The sequence below is a fragment of the Lycorma delicatula genome, chromosome 4, assembly GCF_047948215.1.
Source record: "Lycorma delicatula isolate Av1 chromosome 4, ASM4794821v1, whole genome shotgun sequence".
NCBI classification, from domain to species: Eukaryota; Metazoa; Arthropoda; class Insecta; order Hemiptera; family Fulgoridae; genus Lycorma; species Lycorma delicatula.
The window spans coordinates 92,879,221-92,898,292 of record NC_134458.1 but is presented as its reverse complement, the minus strand read 5'-3'; the positions used below and the strand labels follow the sequence as shown (position 1 = coordinate 92,898,292).

The window sequence follows — 19,072 nt, the reverse complement described above, 5'->3', positions numbered from 1 at the left end:
CATGTTAATGTAAATTACTGAAGTTAAATAATGATTCTGGATGTGACTTTCTTATGTTTTTGGTATTTATTATTCTACAACTAAAAAAAAAATGTATATTTAATTTATATTATATTTCATAATATAATATTATATTATATTTTCTTATTTTGTAAGAAAATACATTTCTGTGTTGTCAATTATCACATTACACACAGTACACATACACCAGACACATTAATATATTTACATGCTGTCATTGTAATGATTACATTAACGCTTAATGTAAAGTTGCACCAGGCTGAAAAATCTAGATAAAGAATTAATATTTATAAAAAAAATTGAAAATGAAATACAGCCAACTGCACTTTAAGCCCACCAACAGCATACTACACAGATACGTTACTTACATTACACTACACATGGTTGGTGTTTATTACATAATACAGGATATTATATATACAATATAATTTGTTAGTCATTAAAATATTCAATAATCCATATATTCTACTACTACTACTACTACTACTACTAAAATCACCCAAATTTCAAATAATTAGTCATGCGTTACTGTCATGTGTTTAGATTAAGCAAGTTAATTCGCATAAGAAGCACATGCCAGAAAGATTCAACAACTAAAAAATGAAAAAAATAAACGAGCGTATAAATATCAGAATTAAGCCAAAAAGAATTACATGTAACACTGCACTCAATATTTCATCGGAATCATAACTGTATTACACTGTTTATGATCCTTCTGTAGCAAGAAATAATACAGATAAGCCATCCGACTTGAGACTTGCAACACATCAAAATTCATACTCTACATATTTATATAATATAGATAGAAGTATGTATACACTAAGTACGTTTCCAATTGAAAAAACACCCAGAACACAAAATAATGGTAAAAACACAATTACATATAAATCAATGAACTCTTGGTTATTATTATATAATATATTTCACTTTGCAAACAGATTTTCAGGAAAATATACAGCTACTTCTATTCAACATACATATTAATAACATCTACATTGTTATTAAACTTTTTTTTATATCATCTTACTTTGTCAATTATTTGCAATTATCTTTATTATAAATAAGGTAACAGTTATGTTTCTTTTCACCATTACATAGCTGATAAAAGTTATCTACTTCTGTTTGGCCACTTTCCAAGTACATAATATATTATCATAAATTATGAAAACAGTCGCCTATGAAGTAAATAAAATATTTATTGTATTTTCATTTAGTAAGGTCTAGTCTAATTTTTTTTTCTCGTAGCTATGCATTAATTAACTACTTCTCAGTATGCTGTGGTAGTCAAAAAAAAGTTATTTTAATTTTTTTCATCATTCTCCAAGAGAATGATGAATATTCATTAAACATATTTGTTTTTGTAACTGTATGATAAAAGTACTGGAAATTACAGTGTTCTCTTGTCATCTATCCACCACCCATATGAAATTCTTAGTAAAAACATATTTATCTGTACAGCTATTTTCCATTACGTTAAAGTTGGCTGAAATCTTAAATTTTATTTTTGAATTTCACAAATCTTAAAATCTTGTTTTAAGCAAATTCCATTTATAATTCATTTAGGATTAGAAATGAACTGATAAATAATTTATCACATTGCGTCGTAGCAGCTACAAAAATTAAGTAAATATATCACTTAGTGCCTTTACCTGTCTGTCAAGAATTTTTGAGAAACCTCTACAAAAGTTCTCAATGAGCACAAAAAAGAAAAAAAATCTGTAATTAAGTGATAGTTTTAATAAATTAAAACTGAGCAGATACAATCTGTTGAACATACATACACACAACACACATGTCTTCCATTAGAAACAAGCCGTCAACATATAGGAGGGTTGTCTGAAAAGTTTTGAGTTTAACATAGAAAGACGTATTTTTTCTGTCAAATATAGTTTTAATTTTCAACAGTCTCCTTTCAAGTTGATACACTTTTCCCAGCAACGCTCTAACCTCTTTAACCCTTCAAATAGTAGCTGGCATCTTTCTCCTTAAAATGGTGTTTACGTATGCGATAACCTTCTTGTCCAATGAAAATCTCTTTCCTCCAAGCAAAACTTTAAGGTTAGGAAGTAAGAAAAAGTTGCTTCAGGCCAATCTGGTGAGTGGTTGACTAATTCAAAGTGAAATTCGTGAATTTTAGCCATGGTGACAGTCGAAGTGTGAGCAGGCTCATTGTCCTGATGGAAAAGCACTTTCTTCTTCTTCAAATGTGGCCATTTTTTTGCAATTTCTGCCTTCAGCTTGTCAGGTAATGATACATAATACTATCCTGTTACTGTTTTACCTTTTTGAAGATAATCGATAAACAAAATTCTGTTAATATCCCAAAAAACAGTCGCTATCACCTTCCCAGCCGATGGAACCGTCTTCACTTTTTTCAGAGTAGGTTCACCCTTTGCAGTCCACTGTTTTGGCTGTTGTTTGTCTCAGGAGTGTAGTGGAGGATCCATGTTTCATCTACAGTTATGAATTGACACAAAAAATCTGACTCATTTTGCTTAAACTGCTCCAGCTGGGCCTTGGAAATATTCATTCAAATGCATTTTTAGTCCAACATGAGCAAACACGCGGATAGCTTTTGCATATCCAATTCTTCAGTTAATATATGACAAGCACGTTCCTTTGATATGCCCGTAGCCTCTGCTATCTCTCTAACCTTAATTCGTTGGTCGTCCAGTACCATTTGGTGAACTTTTTCGATGATATCAGTGGTTGCAGTTTTTGGGCTATCCTGAATGTTCATCATCAACCAAGCTGATATGACCATGTTTAAATTCAGCTTCCCATCTTTTCACGGTGGCAAACGATAAGAAAAAGTCCCTGTAAACAGCATCCAACTCTGTTTTAATTTGTGTAGGCGTATTGCCTTTCAAATGCAAATATTTAATCATGACAAAATATTCAATTTTTTTCATTTCCATAAAAACATTCACAATGGCTTACTCAAATAATTATCAAACAACTGAGTGTCCAAAATGGCTGAAATTTTAGTGAATACCTTTCAATACATGCGCAAATACATTTCTTTACTTTAGTTGATGAGTGCTGTTGATGAGTGCTTCATGTTGAGGCTCAAAACGTTTCATACAACCCTCGTATGGGAACTACAGGATGGTAGTAACTATAAATCTTACAATAAGATGTGAGAATACCTGCAGCTAGAAAGTTAACCTTCTGAGGACTACTGTCCCAATAGTTGGGGTAACATAAAAAACAACCGCAAGTGATTTAAGACATACTGTTTGTTTTAAATACATAGATTATCTGTAATTTAGAAAGTTTTTAAGTACATTAAGCAGAATAACCTCTGATTAAGCAAACAATTTTCAACACCTGAAGGCTATGTGTTTCCTGTCAGCTCAGCAGTCATTAAAGATGGGTTAAACAGTTAATAGGTTGAAATAATTCAATGTAATTGATAAAGAGCGCAAAAAATAGTTATTCTGCATGCAAAACTAGTTCAGCACTGATACAAGCTTTTTGAAAAACTCCACAAAAATTATTTAACCACAAGAGAAATAGGCAAATCGCTACTCTTGAGAAATATAAAAGAAGCTTGAAAAATTAATCTTGTTATCGCAAAGAAACAAATGAATACAGACATTTTTCGATTACAACTGCTAAGACATATTAACATATAAAGAAACATTAAGATAAAAACTGTACATTTTTATAACATGGATATTAAAAAAAAAGTTTAATTTTGGTACAGGTTTGTTACTTTCTTTTTTAACTTTTCCGCACAATAATATATATATATGTGTTGCTACCAATAAAAATAACATTCTGATTTTAAAATAAGCAATTCTTTAAATTTTTAGTTAATTTTAATAAAATCATAATTTTAAAAACAAGCTAAATCAGCTTAAGCTAATTCCTCAATAAAAACAGAAATGAAATAAACATCAGGTATTATTTTTAACCATGTCGGAGCCAATATATTTTGAATTTGTACAATTTTAATGTATTTTATCATCAAACTAAATTATTTATTTATATTATAGAATAATGTAGAACAAGTTCACTGATCAAATAAATGTAGAGATTAAGAATTAAAGATAGTAAATCACAGTAAGACTGTCATACTGAAGATAAATAGAAGTATGTGGCCAGATGTGTCTGAGAAATAAATTTCTAAAAATTATGAATCATAACAATAAATTAATTGATACTAACTGTATTTATATCAATCTATTTAGATGTAACAATACAAGACAATGTGTTTCTTAACAAATACAAACAAAACTATTTTAAAACTTTTTTTTAAATTTATTTTTAATATATACTAATGGGATACAACACTTCTGTAATATAACGCCAACAATACATAATTTTTTTAAATATAAAAACATGTAAAAAGAAACATAAGAATGTTAATTAGCAGATCCCAATTGAATTTATCAAATTCAACCATTATTACTGTAATTAAGATTTAATGGAGAATTGTTGTATGGGTCAATCCATTAGAAGTGACTCAAGGGTGGTTGCTGGAGCAATTACCTACTTGTTTCCTACATGTCTCAGGACCTTAAAATTTTTTTTTTTTTTTTCTATTGAAGGAGTTTACCTATGACAGCCAATTTTGTTATGGTGCTCACACCTATTTTTGTGATTCTAAGGGTTTACAGAAAAAATCATAACTAAAAAACTATTGGTTCTGGAAGGATGAAACACAAAGCAGTTTTGTTCATATTTTCTCAGGGTAAAAGATTGGTCCAGTGGTTTATTATCTCTCTTCTTTCTATGAGAAAATTACCAATAAAGTTGAACATGAAAAACGGTGAAATTTCACTTTTGGTAATTTTTTCAAGATGCACGGATGGCATACACAGTTTGAATTATTTTTTTATATGTAGGTGTATGTTAATAATTATACCATAAATAATATTAATGGTGATATACTTCCCCTAAATTTTTATGAATTTTTAAAAAAATTCAAATTTTGGCTTCAAATAACTCTGATGGGGCTAGTGATAAAAATCTCAAATTTGCACAACTTACAGAGTTTTTGTAGATGTTTATGGCAAATAAAAAGGTTTATTGTGTATTGTACTAATAAAAAAGTTATAACCTCTCAAAAATCATGAAAAACCTGTTAAAAGCAATACCATTTTGACTCGCTAAATAAATGCTCCAAGTCTTTTCTTGTCTTTGCACTATAAAGAAGGAGATAGGTAAATAAATCACTGGACCAATCTTTTACCATGAGAAAATATGAACAAAATGCTTTTTGTTTCATCCTTCCAGAACCAATAATTTTTTAGTTATGATTTTTTCTGTAAACCCTTAGAATAACAAAAATAGGTGTGCACACCGTAACAAAAATGGCTGCCACAGGTAAACTGCTTAAATAAAAAATAAAAAAATTTCAAGGTCCTGAAACATGTAGATAAGTTTCATTTTTTTTGGAATTGGTCATGCAACCAGCTTATGTTTTTTTTGGGACACTTCAAATGGATTGACCTATATACAAATGTTAACATTGACAAAATATATATAAATAAAATAATATATATATGGATAAAGTCCAAATTCCAGCCAATTTGCCAACCGGTTGATCACTTCAGGCATTGTCAGATGTAAAAGACCAAATTCTCAAAATAATATATGAATTAACTAAAAGATTATTTATAGTGAATGACACAACAAATATATTTATATTTAGGAGTAGATTTTATTTTAGAAAATATAACAAGGTTTCTGTTTTCACCTCTAACTTTAAAAGATTATATATAACAGAGGTGATTAAAATTATAAAATAAGTAGTTATTTTACATTTTTTTAATTTCTAATAAACTTGTTATTCATGTTTTAATGGAGATGATCATTTATTTTTATAGAATATCACCATTATCTTTATAAAATGATAATAAATCTCTAACACATATTAGAGATCTGATTTCAAGAAACGACATTAATGGATGAAATAAAAATGCTTTTAAATTCTTATGTAATCAATCACACCATTCAAAATTGTTTTCAAATAATGAGAACAAAGATTAGGCCTAAAATGTCACATGGTTTGTAAATTGGCAAAATAAGGACATAAGCCGTAGTGTATTTATAAATAATGTTTTGAGTGTTACATGTTAAATAAATTAATTTTCTATATGTTAAAACAACTATTCTGTGACAAAAAACTAATTTAAGAAACAATTAATTGTCATTTCATTTACAGTTTGTTTTGTTATACAAACATCAACTTACATACTAATGTTTATGAGAGAGAAAATAATTCTAGTATTAAAAAAAATTCTGAAAAGAATTATTGGCAAATAACAAAAATTGGTAACTAGCACATAAATAGACGACCTTCTACTTACAAATATTTAAGAGATAAACTCAAATTTATAAAAATTAGTTTGATTATACATAAATTGTAATTCTCGTGTTAGTTAAAATAGAATCCCATGCTTAAAAACATTTAATTAAGCAATAATTATATAAAATTATAATAAAAAATATTAAATCTAATCAAAATTAATACGCAGAGAAGAAGAAAAATTTTTCTCTTTTTTTCAATTATGGATGCGAGTGTATTGCTGTAACTATTAGTATAAAAGTACAGTATTCCTATATATTTTTACAAATGGCATGATAAAGTGATCTTTTTTTTTACCTTTTTCATATGCTTTAAAATATTGAATTGAAATGTAATGATGTTATTTTCAAGACATACATTATGTGTATGTTGTCTATAGAGTAAATCTACTCTACATGTAACTGAAAATTGAAATTCATTGTTTTATGTTGTAATTCATACTTCTTAAACTATACTTTATGAAATAATTAATTATAACAATCTATAATGACTCAGATGAGTAAACTCAGCAATAATTTTATGTATAAAAAAATCATGTAATTACAGGTTCAAGGATAGACACACATGAGGTCTTATACTTCTCAGTAGCTGTACAGTAATATTAAAAATTAATTTATTTGTAAGATGATTTTGAGTTGTAAGCTTCACAAATTATATATGTATTTCTATTAATGGTTACGTTCAGTAACACAGATTTTGGAGCTGACAATATAGGATATATACTTTATATAAACACGTACAGAAACCAACTACTAGTAATCCCATCCATTTAATTCTCTTATAATTTAAAGTTAAACTTTGTTGGCTTACAAATTAATGTAAAAACATTAAATCACTTATTTCAATTTTTCAAGTTTAAAATTCCATTATCAAACCAACAGAAGGGAAAATTATAAATGTAACAAAAAAATGTTTAGTTTACACTCATGATGCAGGTCTCTTCAAGAAAAAAAAATTACAGAGAGACTAAAAATTGTACACTGAATTAAAATATAAAAGAACAGAAAAAATTCAACTTATGAACACTTTGCATCCAAACAAATTTTTACAAACATATCATGTTTATAAGTTGGAGATCGTCTACAAAACATTTATTTACACAACTGATAATATCTATTAAATACGCTCCATTATGATGTGAAAAAAATTACTAAACAAACATACACAGAAGAAAAAAAACAATGCAATCTCTGTAGTCCAGCCATCACAAGGATCAGCTACTGAGAGATGTCTCATCTGTTCATTGGTGTGCTCCTGACACCATGTAAACAATATCTCATTAAGAAAAATTTAAGTGTAACAGCTAAGTTTAAGTAAAATAAAGAAATCATGTGAAAGTGAACTGTGGTTTAAGCCAAACTGTTTGGCAAAGAACTTAAATGATGATTCTGTAATGATATGAAACAATCAAAGAAAGGAAGCATTAAAAAAATTGCCAAAGAAACCGGGAGAACCTAAAATTAAACAAAACAGATCGATAAATATTTAGACTAAACTTTAGCGTACAAGAAAAAAAATCCTTCAAATACCATAACAGTTCTGTAAGTGATAATGGATTAATTCAGAAAATAAAACTACAGCCACTAAAGAGCTTAGACCAAGCACCAAAGTAATATTCTACATGCTGTGAAGTATATTTGAGAAAAATCAACGCTTTCCTTAAATAACAACCATGAAGCTAGCAATCGCGTGCAGCTAACTGCATAAAAGTATTAAAGGAGCAGTCACATGCAAATAAGAAAAATCAACATAAAGTATTATAAACAAAAGTGATCCTTTTGTTATTCCGACAGATGTCTGTTATACATATATTTTCTGTTTTTAGTAAATTTTACATTTTACATATTTCCATTCAGATAACAACTAAATGAGTTTTTTTTTTAAATATATGTTTTTCTTAATTGTTTTGAGATAAAGAGTTGTTCGTTTTAATTAATAAATAAACATAGCAGTTTATTTTCAAAACCTTTCCCTCCAAACAGTATACTTTTATTCAGTAATCCAACATGATCTAATATTATTAAGGCTAGAGTACTGAGATCGCATCAGACAAAATTAAGTAAAATGAAGCTGATTAAAACTTGGCTTTATACAAAGTACACATAAATCAAAATAAAAATCTCATAATTAAGAAAATAGTAATAAAGAATAGTGAAAAAATTAACAATCGTTTAAATTAATTATCATTAATTCTTGTATCACAATGCATTATCATACATAGCAACTTAAAAGATCATCATTAAAAAATTTAATAGGAGCTACTTTTACTTACAGATACATTTAATGATGGAATACTATATAAAATGGTCATGGTTCCAACAAAAAATATCATAATAGTAAAACAGCTGCCATACATGTTTTTTGAAATAATGTTTTGTTACATGAAATGAAAGAAAAAGTATTTCATTCTAAATTAGATTTGTACACCAATTTATAGAATGAGCTATTATAAACAAATTAAAAAATTAACAATTATCGTGCAAAATAAAGTAACTGCTACAAGAAAAAACTAAACTAACATTACTACTTACATTGGTTGATATTATATATTTATTCTAAATCTAATACAAGGAAAATACATTGACGAAGGATGCAATAAATTAGAAGTCCAACACAAAGAATAACAGTAAACAAAAAATTAATCATATGAAAATAAAGACTACTCATGTATTTTTACATCTAAATTTCTACATCCTCCATTAACTGCTTGCCTTAGGATTTTTTTATTTTAATGTGTTTACCTAAAAAAAAAAAAACTTATTTTTTATCTTGTGATTTGTTCCTTTATATTTGAAAACACCTTTTTTGTGTTATGCTAAATAAAAAAACCCATTTTTTCTGAGTTAAGCTAAGAAGAGGGATTTAATAAAAGAATTTTTATCAGGATGCTCATCTAACATCAATTCTACTAGACACTGCCATGAGCACAAAATATAAATGAATAATATGGAAGCATGAGCATATTCACCAGTTTCTTTAGTACTTGGGAAGAACAGCCACTTGTTGCAGCATACTGGGTGTTCTGGGACGTATTCACTGAACTTTAGGAACTGATTCAGGACACCAAAATGAGCAAAAAAAGTTCATATCAACAGAGGTTGCATTTTTCTCTGTTTTGCTTCTGGACACAATTTTGTGATTTTCAACAAAAACATTATTTCTCAGGAACGGGTAGGTAAACCTACTTTAATTAAATTTGGCAAATCTCAGAGTAGTGTCTTGTTCCACAAAATAAAAAATTTGGAAAACATCACCTTCAAAAATTTCAAAATGGTGGCCAACTTAATTTTTTAATCTTCAATATCTTTGTAATTATTTGTTTGATCAAATTTTCACTAATTACAAAATTTATTAAGCATTTTATTTTGAACAAAATGACACCTCATTTGTAAAAATCTGTTGGTAATTGAATTATTATAGACAATTAACCTGGCAGTACACTTTCGCGCCATAATGCAAGGTGATCATTTTTTTAAACTTACTATTATTATTATTAATTTTTACTACATTTAGTAGAGGAAATAAAAACAGGCAAAAATTAGGAAGCAAACAAGCAAAATAAGACTTATGATGATATGAATTTTTTGCTCATTTTGGTGTCCTGAATCAGTTCCTGAAGTTTGGTGAATACATCCTGTATATTTTGGCATAGAAATGCAGCAGCGTATGTTAATGCAAAATGTTGATACATTTTGCATGTATCATTGAAAAGGCTGAATCATATCTTCAACCTCTCTGGTTAATTATATATGGTTCGATTTACACTGTACAGATATAGATATTTCAAGTGTAAACTGTGACAAGAAATGAAAGTCCTGTGATAAGTCCACACACAGTAATACCGATGTAAATAATACTGAAGCAAGAATGGGATTTCCAACATTAGCTGTTATGAGTGTTTCTTAATCCAACACTCATATACAAAACAGGAATCCTCAGATAAGTCCATAGCTGTGTTGAAACCCAACAAGCCCCAGTAATAAACATAAAATATAAAAAAGGGCTTTCAAAATAGAAGTAATGCCATAATATGACAAGATACTGCTGTAATAAATTCAGGTATTGGAAAAAAGAGACATTATAACTTAATCAAATAAAAGTTAATAATCTGGGTGTGCCTGCCCAGATGCATCTTAGCTAACACATAATTAAGGCAAGCTGTTACTATTAAAATGAAATTATAAACAAAGTACGAATAAAAAAAAATAAACACTAGCAATATATATCAGTATCTATCAAGTCACAATCATTATATACATTGTATGTTTTTATTATTTTCTTTTAAAAACATAAAAATATAATAGAAAACTATTTGATCAGTATTGACAAACATGTGCATCATTCAATGCAGTTAGTTTCAAATCAATATCAATATTTTTTAAATGTATGATTTTTACCTATTAATTACAACCACACACTAACAGTTATTTTTACTGATACTGTCGCACAACAGTTATTACAACGGTTAGATTACAATAATTTAGTTTGTTGATTTAGTCCAGGCTAACATTGATATCTCATACTGCCTTAATGCAATCTGAATATGAAATTTTATCAATGAAAACTAGTTTTTAAGCATCTATCAGTTTAATGATCCTTTTTGCACAGACAATAAAACTGACTGATAAAAAATTAATTTACAGCAAAGCAAAGTGAAAATAAACTACATAAGAAAACATGTAGATTATAAATAACTAAATTAAATACAGAATACCTGATTCCTTCCTGCTTTCCATTAGAGATTATTACTAAAGTCATCAGTTAATAACAATGCATATATGAGTAAATGCATTCCTACCTGATCGGTACAAATTTGTAATAGTAAATACTTATCATGCACAGCTAACTGAAACCAATGTGCTTGATGCTCCTTGTTAAGTTTTTATAAACATTTTTGTTATCTCAGAAATAGTATTCTTGAACATTTAACTGGTGAAATTCTTGAACTAGCAGTAAAAATAGTGACCTCAAAAAATATCTGTTACAAATAACCTTGTTGATACTTCAGAACAGCATCAAGGTAAATGAGAGCACTGCTTCAGATTTGGTTTGTAAAATTTCAACATCTGAAGGGCCTTTGGATTAAACTAACACAAAATTAAAATCCTGGTTAAGATGAATGGGAAATTTCTTTCATAGCAGTTTTACATTCTTTTTCTTTCAGCCACTTATTTTTTTTCTATTAACTAACTAAACAAACCCATGACACAGATAAGTTAATCACACTATTTTGTACATACTAAATAACAATCAGTTGCTGCAAATAAAAAGGAATTAAATTTAAGTAGGCTGTTTCTCTTCTTTATGTTTAGAAACAAAATGAGTGGCTGATGTAAGGAAATTAATATTTTAATGTGAAACTGCTGTTATCAGATATTACATATCTTTATGCTTTTTGGATAGATAAATTTTACCGTTAATTTTAGTATTATCAATTAGAAAAGTTGTGCCAGTTTATCTTTTTGCAGTACTGTAGTATCTATCAGAAAAAGAATGTAATCAGCAAGAAATATTGTCAAATTAAAAAAAAATGCAACTATTCGCATCCCGATTAATTATTAGCATCATTAATAAGATTACAAGAATTTCAACAGAAATGCACTTACCTAATTAATCAAGAACATTACTTTTCTTTATTTATACAGGCAAAGGTTAAAACTAGCATGTTATGCAGCAATCACAGTCATACATGTTTTTGACAGAGTTCTACAGAGTTAAGCCAGTACACCACGTTACTTATAATATAACAAATTAGTAAGCAAAACAAAATAAGTTAACACTTTGTGGACATAATGTAAGGATATCCCACAGTAGTACATTGTTCCTAACATATGAAATGTAATCATGCTCTCAGTAGACATATTTAATATATATTGCACAAGAATATGTGTGTGTATATGTAAAGACTACACACATACAAATTATTTTTTCAATTTTTATGGACAAAGTTCTGTAAAAATTCTTACCAGCTAGTCAGAAATGGCTTGAAGGATTATAAATATACTACTTCATATTGCCGAGTACTACGTTTTACTATAATATACTTGGTTAAATGTATTCATAGAAATTATTTATACTTGTAAAATGTAATTTAAGTAGCAAAATATTTTAAGACTAATACTTAACTCCTTTTTTATTAAAAATTCACTATAAGAAGTGAAAAACAATAAAAAATTTTAAAAAACTTTTCTAATTCTTTTTTTTTTTCAATTCTGAATTTAAAATAAATTTATAAAGATTCACAACATCTTATGAACAAACTGTTCATTTGTATACTGTAAAACAATGAATAATTATAGTCTAAATATAATTATTATGCAAGTACATGCAGCGGGTTAGTGAAACATTTGTGAAATTTATTAATTCTGAGAGATAAGTAAATAAGTTTGTACAGTCCGCAAAGTGTAAACAAGCTAATGGAGTACAGTCAAGAGTACCGTAAAAAAATATTCATATACAAATAAAAACAAAATCAACTCGCACATATGTATAAAAGCCACACATTTTACAAAAAAAAACTATTAAAAATACTACGGTTATGAATATTTTTCATGATCTTAAAATATAAACATTCAAAGAAACTAGTTGTGTATTTTATTTACTCTAGTAAAGTGCAGTGTTTACTCTAGTAAATAAAATACCTGTTTGAAGTAGATGCTGTTGCATTTTTATTACACAAGCCAGCACTTCTCTATGTCGAGGCTGAATCGCTGAATTCTTTTTAAGCTGTTCAATTAAATTATACAATGAGATCTGTCCCCTTTTCAAACCTAAAGTAAAAACAACATCTATTAATAAATCTTAAATATCTGATAGCAGTAGTGGTTTGTGATGAATGCATGATATAGCTGTAGATTTTTAAGTCACAAAAAATTACATGTTTTTTGTTATATGTTTTAGAAATAAAACCGTAATAATCAAAATATTAAAAATAAAAAGTGTAATATATGTAATCAGAATAAAAAATGTCATTTGTTTTCTGTTAATAAAGATAAAGGCAGTGCACAATTGTAGCAAGTATACTGCAAGAGCTTCAGTTAAAAGACTTTATCAATGCTTTTGCAGTGTCAAAGAAGCATTAGGATCAGTGAATAAGTTTCAATGACACTTTATAAAAATGGCAACTAATTTTTATAGGTAAGCTTAATCCAGGAACTTTCTGATAGCACATGAGACGAACATCCATCCCAACCCCTGTAGGGGAAGACCTTGTGACGATTCCGGTCGCCACACCAACCCCCCTACCGTTCCTTACATGAGATGAACAAAAAAAACAGGTGATCTACCCTCAGAACCAAAGTACAAGACAAACAGTCATTCCTTGAGAAAAGTTACCTCTCTACAAGGCAAAGCCTATCCTTCACACAAATCACTCAGTGTCTTTTATCCCAGATGGAAGTAGCACTTTAGCGTTTGATGCATAGAATTAAGCCAGTCAACATAACCGATCAGTTTAAATAACTGCTAGAAAAAACTAACTGCTTTTCCTCTAGAAATTAAAGAGTCTGAAGTCAGGAGATAGTTCCTGAATGAACAACCTTGCTCATCCCTACAGCTGTGTTACAATCATGCAGTTGTGTGGCATTATTTATAACATAGTCCAGTAATACGATGTAAGTATTCATTATGAGCTGTACAACATCAATGATTAGACATATCTGGATGATTATTTTTAAGATATTTTTACTCTACCTATGTTTTTATTAAGTCTGTAACATTAAATTAAAGAACTATTCTTTTTAAGATATTTATGTTAAAATTACTTATGTAAGAATCATATCTCTTAATGTATTTGGAATTATTAAATGTAAATGGATAAGAGATTCTACTAGCTTTTTATTCACAGTCCACCACTACTAAACAGCAGATCAGCCCATTAAACAAGAAAAAAATAACAGTAAATACTCTTAGATTAAAAATTAAGTCTAAAATTCTAAAACTTACATTTTAAATACAGTAAAAGTCTGTTAAATACAAAATTCAATGGAGTGTCAAATAAAATGAGTAAACTGTGGTAAGAAAATATTATCACTGTAATCATAATTCAACATTCACAAACGAATGTCATGTAAAAATGCAGTGAACAGGTAAGGTCAATGGGCAGATGCCTCTCTTCAGTTGCCTTCAGCGAAAGAAAAATAATACTGCGGGTAATTCAACTACTCTTGACTCATTGCAAGATAAGAATGTCTATAATTATGTAATGTATACTCGTAAACAAAAGTAAAGAATGAAAATTGGAGGACATTACAATAGTTAAAAAAAGGATTTCTGAAAGATAATTTTCATTTAACAGATTATATATATATATATATATATACACCGCATATATTTCTCAAAATTATTATTGGAACTGGTAATGACAAGCAAAATAAAACTTTTAAAGTTAATATGATATTAAATTGTTTCAAATTAATAATAAATTTTCACTCATTGAATTTGAAAACTATACTGAAAATAATTTACCACTCCAATGAAACCCTCTTTTTGCTGCAAATATTGAATAAAAATATACAACTGTTTTACAAGATTATCCAAAAAAACCCTGAAGATAAACAATACAAGCAAAAAGACTGTTGTTTTACTGTCGACCATTAAATGAAAACTATCTTTCAGAAATGCATTTTTAACTATTGTAATGTCCTTCAATTTCTATTCTTTGCTTTTGTTTATCAGAAAAAGAGTAATCTAAACCAATAAGATGACATGATATATATATATGTAAATATAGAGGTAGCAGTAACTACAGGGAAAAATATTGCATTACCTGAAAAACTACACCATTTTATGTGGTAAATTTTACTATTGTTATACTTTACGATTAGAATATGGTGAAAATAACAGTATATGTGAGAAATCACACCATTACAAGCTGTAAATTATGCCACTGTTTTAAACAGGACGGATAAGTTAATTACAGCTTATCTATAGACAGAAAAGTGTGCACATCAATTTTTTTTCTTATCAACAGGACAGTATAGAAGTTTGGAAGTACTGTATACCTTGCAAGTACAAAAGTGGATGATAAACCGAGTTACAGGAACTAATGCTGTGGAATAGAACAAATTTGTGTTCTATTCCACAAAACCATTAGAGGCATTACATAAAATTCACTGAAGGCATACATTTTTAATACAGTGTCCATGCCTTTAACACTTATATTAAATGTTTTTTTTTCTGATTAAAATGTATTACACTCCATTGATACCTAAATATAATGACAAAAAACTTTTTTTTAATTTTATTATTTTTTAATCTTTTTTTTTTTTATTATTAAAAATTAACTCTTTTATAAAAGAAGTCTCTTACAATTGGAATCTTTCTAACTGTGATAAATAATTAATCATTTATCACAATTTTATTATAATATTTAATGATCTTGATAAACAATGAGCATTTACTATTTACAGAACACAGCGAGACAATATAATGTCAATACAGACCCCAATAAGTGCACAAATCATACCGATAATAAGAGCTTGTGCTTCAGGCCTTTGCAGAAGCTCATTAGTAGGTTGTGCATTGCTTATCATCTGCTGAATATCAGGAGGCAAAGGAGACATAGGTGGGGGAACAGTGAACTGTGGAGCTAATCGAGCAGCAGTATTTACACTACTACCCAACAATTTTGCTAGGTGTTGTTGTTGCTGTGGAAGCTGCTGGTTTTGCTGTTGCTGCTGCTGTTGTTGTTGCTGTTGCTGCTGCTGCTGAAAAAAAATTATAGGTAAATTTTAAATGAAGGCTTTCAGCGTAAATAAATTATTTGTTATACAAAATTAATACTCTGACTACACAGAAACCAACTTAAAGCTTTTAATTTGCAAAAAAATGAAACTCTGAGTTATTCATAATCCAACAGTTTAATAAATTAATGTTCCAGGACGTCTAGATGGTAATACCACATACATGTAGTAGCCATAATTATAAAACAGTAAAAGATTATCATGGTATGCAAGCCAGCACTGAACAGATAAGAAAAACACATTTGTTTCATTGAATCACATGTAACAAACACTGTTTACTTATTTGAATCATCACTAGAATGATATAATAACATTGTATCATTCCAAATCCAATCAGGACTGTTGGGAGGACAACTACATCTGTGTGTGTGAGATCTATTTGGTAAAGCTGTGGGAGAGGGCATACCTTCATACTATATGGTTTGCCTGATCAGCCACATAGATTGATTGACTGCCACAAATAAGCCCCATTAGGAACTAATTCAGGTTTTTACACAATCCAAGACAGAAACAAGTTTACAGGTAAATCTGATATCTTATCTAACTTCAATAACGCAATAACTCCTTGACCACCAGTGCCTTCCCAACAGAACAGCAACAGATCTGAATTACATAATCGATTGCAGGAAATTAATAAAAGCAGGTAGAATAGGAGATGATCAATCCATAATAGAATTGGAAGCCCCTCTGGGAATCATCAGATTCCCTTAAGTATTTTCATTTCATAAATATCAGATAACATTATAGACTAAGGGGTGAGGATTTCTCAGGTGACATGCATCTGTAATTGAGTTTTCACTGGGTCTACCAACTTAAATGGGTAAGGAGATTTCTTAAAAATGGTGCTATGTGGATAATAATGTCTTGAATTATTGTAGTGTAGCATATAATGATTTAACAACAAAATTACATGAGTGATTGTAAAGAGATTGAATTATTTTTTTCACTAAATTTCTGATGTTCTGTCTGACAATCACGTTACATCATTGTTTGAGCATTTAAGAATGCTCAACCCAAAACAGCAAAGGAGTTTATGGCTTTGTTTATTTATAACCTACCAGTTTTTAGCACAAGCCTCAATTAACCAAGTCAAAATTTTATGTTGATGTCATAGGTTTATTCCTTTAGCCAGCCAGTCTCATAAGTATATGAGAGTCATTCAGAAAGTTCTGGGCCTGTTACAAGATTTTTTATGAATTTTATTTTTATTTTTCAACATTGTCACCTTGCAATTCGGTACATTTAGACCAATGACTTTCCAACTTTTTAATACTCTCAGTATAATCAGATTTGTCTAATTCTGTAAAATGAGTGGTGTCTAGTCTAAGATCCGACTTCATCATCTGAAGTGAATCTTTGTCCAGAAAACCATTACTTCAGGTTTGGGAAGAGAAGCTAATGTCCGGGAGCCAAATCCAGTACATGCTGAAGCACTTCAAAGTCCAGTCATCAAGTTTTAAGCAATAACCAAAGACATGTAAGCAGGCACATTATTATGGTGAAAGAGCACTTTCTTTTTGGCCAATATGAACATTTAGCTGCAATAGAACCACTCAATCAGTCTAGAAGTGAAGCACAATATTCCCTTATGATGGTCCTATTTTTTCCAGGTAGTCTATGAGCATCACATCATGAGAATCCCAAAATACCAAAGCCATGACTTTTCCTCAAATAAAACCTTTTTTACTTTTTCACCTGTTCCCACTCTGTTTGATCTCTGGTGCATCCATGTTTCATCTACTGTTATAAAACATCAAACTCAGCAAAATCACATTAAGTTAAAACCCTTGAGAAGTGTTCAGTCAAATGCATTTTTGGTGGATTGTTAACACTAACACAACATGCATAAGGTAGAAAAATTATTCTTACAAAAAATTATGTAAAATGTGATGATGGACATGATCTATTGTGATGTCTGCAATGCCAGCAAGTGTTTAATGTCAGTGATCATTTAACATGGGTTTATGAATTTTTGTGACGATTTCATTAATCCTTTCTGAGTGTCCAGAGTGTTCAACATTTTGAATGTATGTACAGCCACATTTTTATTCCGCAGCCCAGTTTTTAGAAAATGTCAAAACTTGTTTGCTTTACTTGGTCACGATAAACAAGCAACTAAACACATGCATCTGAAACTTCACAATTTCTAAAATACCATCTAAGGATCACAGCTGACAAATAGCGTAGTCATTTGGTCATACCTGCACCATCTCTATGTCAGGCCAAGAACTTTCTGAATGGCTCATTGTAACCTTTAGATTTCTGCTCATCTACTTCACTACATGGTTCATCCTTTAATTCACACTTCTAGAGTACATTTACTGAACATATCAAAAAACAATCTAAAGCAATTAATGGTTTAAAAAGGCCATTTACCGATTATCTTTTGATAAATTAATAATTTTATCTCAGTCTTTTTAATATATATTTTAATTCATGTTCTGATTTTTTTCTCTTTTCTTTTATTGTTTTTATTTTCTTTAATAATGTTCTATTCTATTACACTTCCATGTCTAGTAATAATTAATAATAATATAATATATTTAAGTAATCTTGCTACTGAATTGTACTCCCACAGATATTCAAAGCCCTAGCAACAAATAAAAAGTAATCCTCTTAATATAAGAATTTTGGAAGACTTCCTATGTAACTCTGGGGACTAAATGTACACAGACAAAAACCTATCACACATAAGTATACAAATCACTCACCTGTTGAACATGCAACAGCTTCATAACTAGATCCTGTGGAATTTGCATCTGCTGTCCAGATAAATTATGATCAATACTGGATGAAGTAGGAAAAGTCTGCTGAGGATAATTACTAAATAACATTCCTGAAATCACAAATTTTAATTGTTAAAATAATTATTTTATTATTATTGGTCAATATTTATATTATGGTATGGGACAAGCTGACAGCAATGATTAAATCAGACCAAAAGAATTACTAAAAGGAAGTAGTACAGTTAAAGAAGTTAGTACAAAAG

General features: G+C 29.0%; 1 protein-coding gene across 4 annotated transcripts in view; it reads right to left on the bottom strand.

Annotated features, from left to right (window-relative positions):
• Positions 1-19,072, bottom strand: part of LOC142323651 (uncharacterized) — a 188,233-nt gene that overhangs the window by 79,992 nt on the left and 89,169 nt on the right. For 3 of the 4 annotated variants that reach the window (XM_075363669.1, XM_075363672.1, XM_075363673.1), the window contains exons 15-17: positions 18,795-18,919; positions 15,807-16,047; positions 12,982-13,110 (exon numbers count right to left, since the gene is read on the bottom strand). In XM_075363669.1, the coding sequence (XP_075219784.1) occupies positions 12,982-13,110; positions 15,807-16,047; positions 18,795-18,919 (495 nt within the window). The remainder of the gene's footprint in view (positions 1-12,981; positions 13,111-15,806; positions 16,048-18,794; positions 18,920-19,072) is intronic. The other variant, XM_075363671.1, reaches the window with a different exon arrangement.